The 6,056-nt window shown below is 33.4% G+C and overlaps 1 protein-coding gene across 1 annotated transcript; it reads right to left on the reverse strand.

Moving 5' to 3' along the window:
• Positions 1-202: 202 nt before the first annotated feature.
• Positions 203-5,739, reverse strand: LOC102729410 (calmegin; the record flags this gene model as incomplete). The annotated part of the gene is made up of 5 exons (XM_081811725.1): positions 203-1,216; positions 2,281-2,496; positions 4,301-4,451; positions 4,626-4,739; positions 5,698-5,739. Coding segments are annotated over 5 exons (757 nt in total), but the record flags the coding sequence as incomplete, so codon positions are not given.
• Positions 5,740-6,056: the final 317 nt, after the last annotated feature.

Here is a 6,056-nt window from a genome sequence, read left to right on the forward strand (position 1 = left end):
ACAGAATGGGAGAAGATATTTGCAAATGACATATCAGATAAAGGGCTAGTATCCAAAATCTATAAAGAACTTGTCAAACTCAACACCCAAAGAACAAACCATCCAATCAAGAAATGGGCAGAAGGCATGAGCAGACATTTCTCCAAAGAAGACATCCCAATGGCCAACAGACACATGAAAAAATGTTCAACATTACTCGGCATCTGGAAAATACAAATCCCAAAACCACAATGAGATACTATGTCACACCAGTCAGAACGGCTAAAATTAACAAGTCAGGAAATGACAGATGTTGGCAAGGATGCAGAGAAAGGGGAACCATCCTACACTGTGGGTGGGAACACAAGCTGGTACAGCCACTTGCCACTGGAAAACAGTATGGAGATTCCTCAAAAAGTTGAAAATAGAGCTACCCTATGACCCAGCAATTGTACTACTGGGTATTTACCCCAAAGATACAAATGTAGTGATCTGAAGGGGCACCTGCACCCCAATGTTTATAGCAGCAATGTCCACAACAGCAAAACTAGGGAAAGAGCCCAGATGTCCATCGACAAGTAAATAGATAAAGAAGATATATATACACACACACACACAATGGAATACTACTCAGCCATCAAAAAATGAAATCTGGCCATTTGCAATGACGTGGATTGAACTAAAGGGTATTATGCTAAGCGAAATAAGTCAATCAGAGAAAGACAATTATCATATGATCTTACTGATATGTGGAATTGAAGAAACAATGCAGAGGATCATAGAGGAAGAGAGGAAAAAATAAAACAAGATGAAATCAGAGAGGGAGACAAACCGTAAGAGACTCTTAATCATAGGAAACTAACTAAGGGTTGCTGGAGGGGTAGGGGGTAGAGGGATGGGTTTACTGGCTGATGGACATGAAGTAGGTCACATGATGTAATGAGCACTGGGAATTATATAAGACAGATGAGTCACTAACCTCTACCTCTGAAACTAATATATATTATATATTAACGGAATTTAAATTAAAAAAAAAAAGAATCACTTGCTCAATAGAACTCCTAAACACTAACAGACTTATTTTAAGTTGAAGGAAATTCAATTTCTTTACCTTGAATTTTCTTGGCCAACAAAATGAAGCAATTAATGCTATTGGAAGCCCTGCAGTCACAAGATAAATGAGCCAAAGCCATGGGCGCTCTTCAGCAGCTACCACTAACTGTTTAAATATACCAGGCTATAGAAGAAGTAAGCATAAAAATGAAATTCAGATTTTATAAACATTTTTTAGGAAATACCACCTACAAAAAAACAGCTTATTTTAGATAGGTGTTTTATATTAAGGAGTGATGAACTTGTAGGCTAAAAATATTTTATTTTCCCATCTTATCCACTGTAGAGTTTAAACTCTATTAGCATGTATCATTGTTTGAGACTTCGTAGTAGAAGATATGTTACTACATAGGTAGAAATCACTAACCTATCACCAAGAATTATGACAATTTTATTTTTTTGGTAAACTACTCTTTATGGATGTATTATCTTCTTCATTTAGAAGTATAAATGCTCGATAACTCATTTTGGTTCTGTACTTTTAAAGAACCTGGGAACTACTGTGTTTTCTTTTTTTTATTAACAAATTTCACACACAACCTGTGTGAGGAAACAGCTTCTCTCATTAAAATGAAATCTAAAATCATTAAATGTCTAAATTTAAAAAGTTTCAAAATGAAAACCCCTTTACCTAATCTTTTGATAGTTTTTGCTAATGTCCAAAGAAACCAAATCTAAGGTATTTTCCTTTACAGTAATTGATTTTAAAGATACATTCTCCAAGATGCATTGTGTTGAAATATTTAGCTTAGTATTTCTAAACAGTGTTAAGATTTGAGTAAAAAAATACTGGAACACAATTTAATAATAATACATTTTAAAATCCTCTGTACTCCTGTAAGTGAAACATAATTAAAATGAGTAAAGAATAATATTTACATTACTGTTAACCACTTAAGCTGTGAATTAACAAGGTGACCAGGATATTAAGTAGTCTCCTTATAAATAGCAAGTAGGCAATTAAATCCCATTATGCTATCATAATTTAATGAAGACATACACATATATATAGTTCATTATACAGTTCATGATGAAGTTGTACCATAATATAGTAAGGCTAAATATTTTATCGACAAATTTATTTAAGTACATTTACTAATTATTGCATATTTATTTACCTCTTAAGGGCCATTGTATAACCCATAACCAGGATGAAGTCCTATGACTACTCTATGGTAAATACTGTACCTCGTTAGCATTTGCTACCATTATCTTCACTCCCCAACCATCTGCAGCCCAGCGATCTGCTATTTCCTTTTCTGAACAGATAATAAAATTATCAAAGTAGATATCAGAGGTCATAGACCAAAGCTCTAAACCAAGAGCACGGAAAGAAGTCAGAAGAAATGGATGATCATCTTCAAAATAATCTGGATTAGGAATTTTTCGAGGACTCCAGATTCCCTGGAAAAAATAATAAAGAAAAAATAATTTAAAGACACTTTCAAATAAAATAATCCCATTATAAATGCTATTCAAGAAGTCATTGTTGTGGATGGAGCGCCTGCGTGGCTTAGTTAAGTGTCCAACTATTGATTTCGGCTCAGATCATGATCTCAGAGATGGGAGATGAGCCCCATGTTGGGCTCCATGCTGGGCGTGGAGCCTGCTTGAGATTCTCTCTCTCCTTCTCCCTCTGCCCCTTCCGTCTCTCTCTCTCTCAAAAAAAAAAAAAAGAAGAAGAAGAAGTCATTGTTGTTGAATGAAATCAGCAGTACTAATTGGAGAAAAAAGAAAGCATTAACTGATATTAACTCATTAGCAAGTCACTGGAAATAAAAACTTGGTTCTTCTCATTCTGTACACAATGTTCCCTATGAATAAAACTGACTTTAAACTGCAAAAATAGGCAAAGTGAAAACCCAACACACACAGAAACTTGAGTAACTAAATTTCACAAGTAAGTGATACTATTTTAGACAAGCTTTTTTACATTTAGTAAAGTTATTCAAGGCAAGAAGTCATTAAAATTACACAAATCAGAGAGAGCACTGTATGGTAAATATGAAGCCATTCCTTTTATTTTTTAAAATTTTTTTATAATGCACTTTTATTTATTTATTTGAGAGAGAGAGAGAGAGAGAGAACATGCACAAGTAGCAGGGAGGGGCAAAGGGAGAGGGCGAAGCAGACTCCTCACTGAGCAGGGAGCCCCATGCAGGGCTCAATACCAGGACCCTGAGATCATGACCTAAGCTGAAGGCAGAGGGGAAGCCACTCCTTTTAACATATACCCATGATGGGCATCAATTATCAGTCATGGCTGAACCTCAGAATAAAATTCAACATAAAAGTTCCATTAGATCTTAAATGATTAAACTCAATCAAATCAAAAAAATTTGACAATATGATTACTCATTCATTCCTCCATCATATATGTCTATTCTGTACCAGGCACTATGCCAGATGCTAGGGACAGAGTGATGATCAAGAGAGACATGGTTCCTTGATTAAATTTAAAGTAATGAGGGAGACAGACATTCAACAAAGACGTTACCAAAATAAACACTCTGTGATAAATGCAATGAAAAAAAAAACTAAAGTAAACAACTGGAATACGTAACTGCATCCATATAATAAATATTAGAAAATGTCAATGAATAATTAGATAAAACTACAGGGTTAAATGGATAACCTAGAGATTTCTACCCAAAAATCTAGGTACACTCAAAAGATATCTAATTCATATTTTAAAAAATCCAAAGTTTAATAACACCAGAAAATAAGGAGCACATTAATTCAACACAGGAATTAATTACTAAAATGTACAATGTGAGGTCTCCTGATCAGAACTCATTTCTTATGTTTAATTCTAAAATAGAACTTGATTCCAGAGTGATCATCAATTACCAGGGAAAAATACAGTATGAAGTGTCTCATCTTTAGTTCTTAATATTATTCCCCCAGAAAATTACATAAAGAATACTTTACTATTTTTTTTAAAGTAAACTCTAGGCCCAACGTGGGGCTTGCACTCACAATGCAGAGATCAAAAGTTGCATACTCTATGGACTGAGCCAGCCAGGTGCCCCAAGAATACTTTACTTTTTAAATATAAATTAGTTGGAGTCCATTTTCTTTGACTTCTTACGATAGTTAATGCATACTATTACAAATCTAATTTCTAAAAGTTAACATAACATTATCAAAACTAGAACTATCACAGCACTTTAAACTTTACTATGCAGTTGTAAGAAGTGGTTATTACCTGGTAGTTAGGATTATCTATCATTGGAGGTCTCCACACTCCTTTGTATTTGGGGTTATCTATCAGGGGAGGTGTCCACTCACCACACCCAATTCGACATGCTGGATTAGAAATACGAGGCGCCTCCCATTCTCCATCCATGTCTTCATTCCTTAGGAAATTAGGAAAAAATTCAACATAAAAGTTCCGCAGATGAAAATGTGTATCTGCACATTTATAGTAACCTCAAGTATAGTAACCTCAAGTTTCTCCTGTCAGTCATATGAACTAGTAACAAAAAGCAAGAAATGTATGAAATTGACATGTGAGGATGAAGAATGTTTACCAGTCATCAGGTTTTTCAGCATTAGGATCTGGAATAAATTTTGGTTCATCATCAAGCCAGCCATCAGGTTTAATAACACTTAAATCTTCTATTTGGGCAGGTTCACTTTCATCCCTGCAAATACAGTATTTTGTGCCAAGTATTAATTATTCAAAAGGTTTAAAAATGCATATGTTACAAAATTCAGAAGATACCAAAAGGCATCTCCTACCCTTCTGTCTTTGTGCCTACTACCTCCCCCATCTCTCATCCACCAAAATCTTCTGCTAACTTGTCACTTTCTTGTATATATTCCCTGTTGTGATCCATGCATACACACATATTTGTATATATTCTTTTTTTTAAAACACAAAGGATAGATTTCTATACAGAGTATGTTCAACATCGCTTTTGTTCACTTAAACACTCATTCATTCATCAACAAACACATATTGGAAGCCCACTATGTGCCAAGACAGCTTTACAAGCTGTTTTATATACAATTATTAACAGTTGTACAGTTTTCTAATTTGTGGATATACCATAATTTATTTAACCCAATTACTGTTGAGGGACATTTAGTGTTTCCAAAAAGGTACTATTACAAATAATGCTATAATGAATATCCTGGAATATATTAGGAACTAATACAAAATTATCTCTCTGTCAGCTATATGAATTGAAAATATTTTTTCCAGTTTCTCATGTACTTTTTGATACGGTTTATGGTAGGTGGGGTTTTTTTTCTGCCATATTCAAATAATTTATTTTCATGTAGTTGAAATTTATTGATAATTCTTTTATGATTCTTCAATTTTACATCATATTTGGAAACGTCTTCCCTACTCCAATATTATTTTTTTAACTCACCATATTTAATTCTAGTAATTTTGTATTTTCATTAAAAAAATAACATTTAGAAAACAAATTCTTAAGTATATAAACATAATCATAGTAAGTACTGAATAGAACTTCATCTTTATAGAAAAGTAGAAATTTTAAACAAAAGGTTACATTATGATTTTTCAAACAAACCTAAATAACAAAATAAACTCAAATAATCAACTCTCTATATGTAAAGACTTGTACTTGCCTGATATCAATGTCATCTGGAGTCTGTCCGAGCTCCAAGTAACTAGAGTTTAAAATTTAAGGGAACATTTCTTCTACCAGTTTATGAAACAAATTCTAACATGTATCACCAATCAGAGAGAGGTTATTATAAGCAGTTTATCTCATTTAAGGCCAAACTTATGTCTCAGCCTTACTCTTTTTGGGTAAACAAATATGAAACAATGTAAGAAAATCCACATGGAGAAATGTAGTCCTACCCTTTCTGAAAGTATGAATTCATTAAAGTTATGTATTAAGTGACTTTTTATTAATTTTTTTAAAAATCATACTGTTGTTCCTACCTTGTAAAACCTGCTTCCCCATCATACTATTTGCTTG

The sequence above is a fragment of the Leptonychotes weddellii genome, unplaced genomic scaffold, assembly GCF_054177405.1.
Source record: "Leptonychotes weddellii isolate Sample4059 unplaced genomic scaffold, ASM5417740v2 HiC_scaffold_9757, whole genome shotgun sequence".
NCBI lineage: Eukaryota > Metazoa > Chordata > Mammalia > Carnivora > Phocidae > Leptonychotes > Leptonychotes weddellii.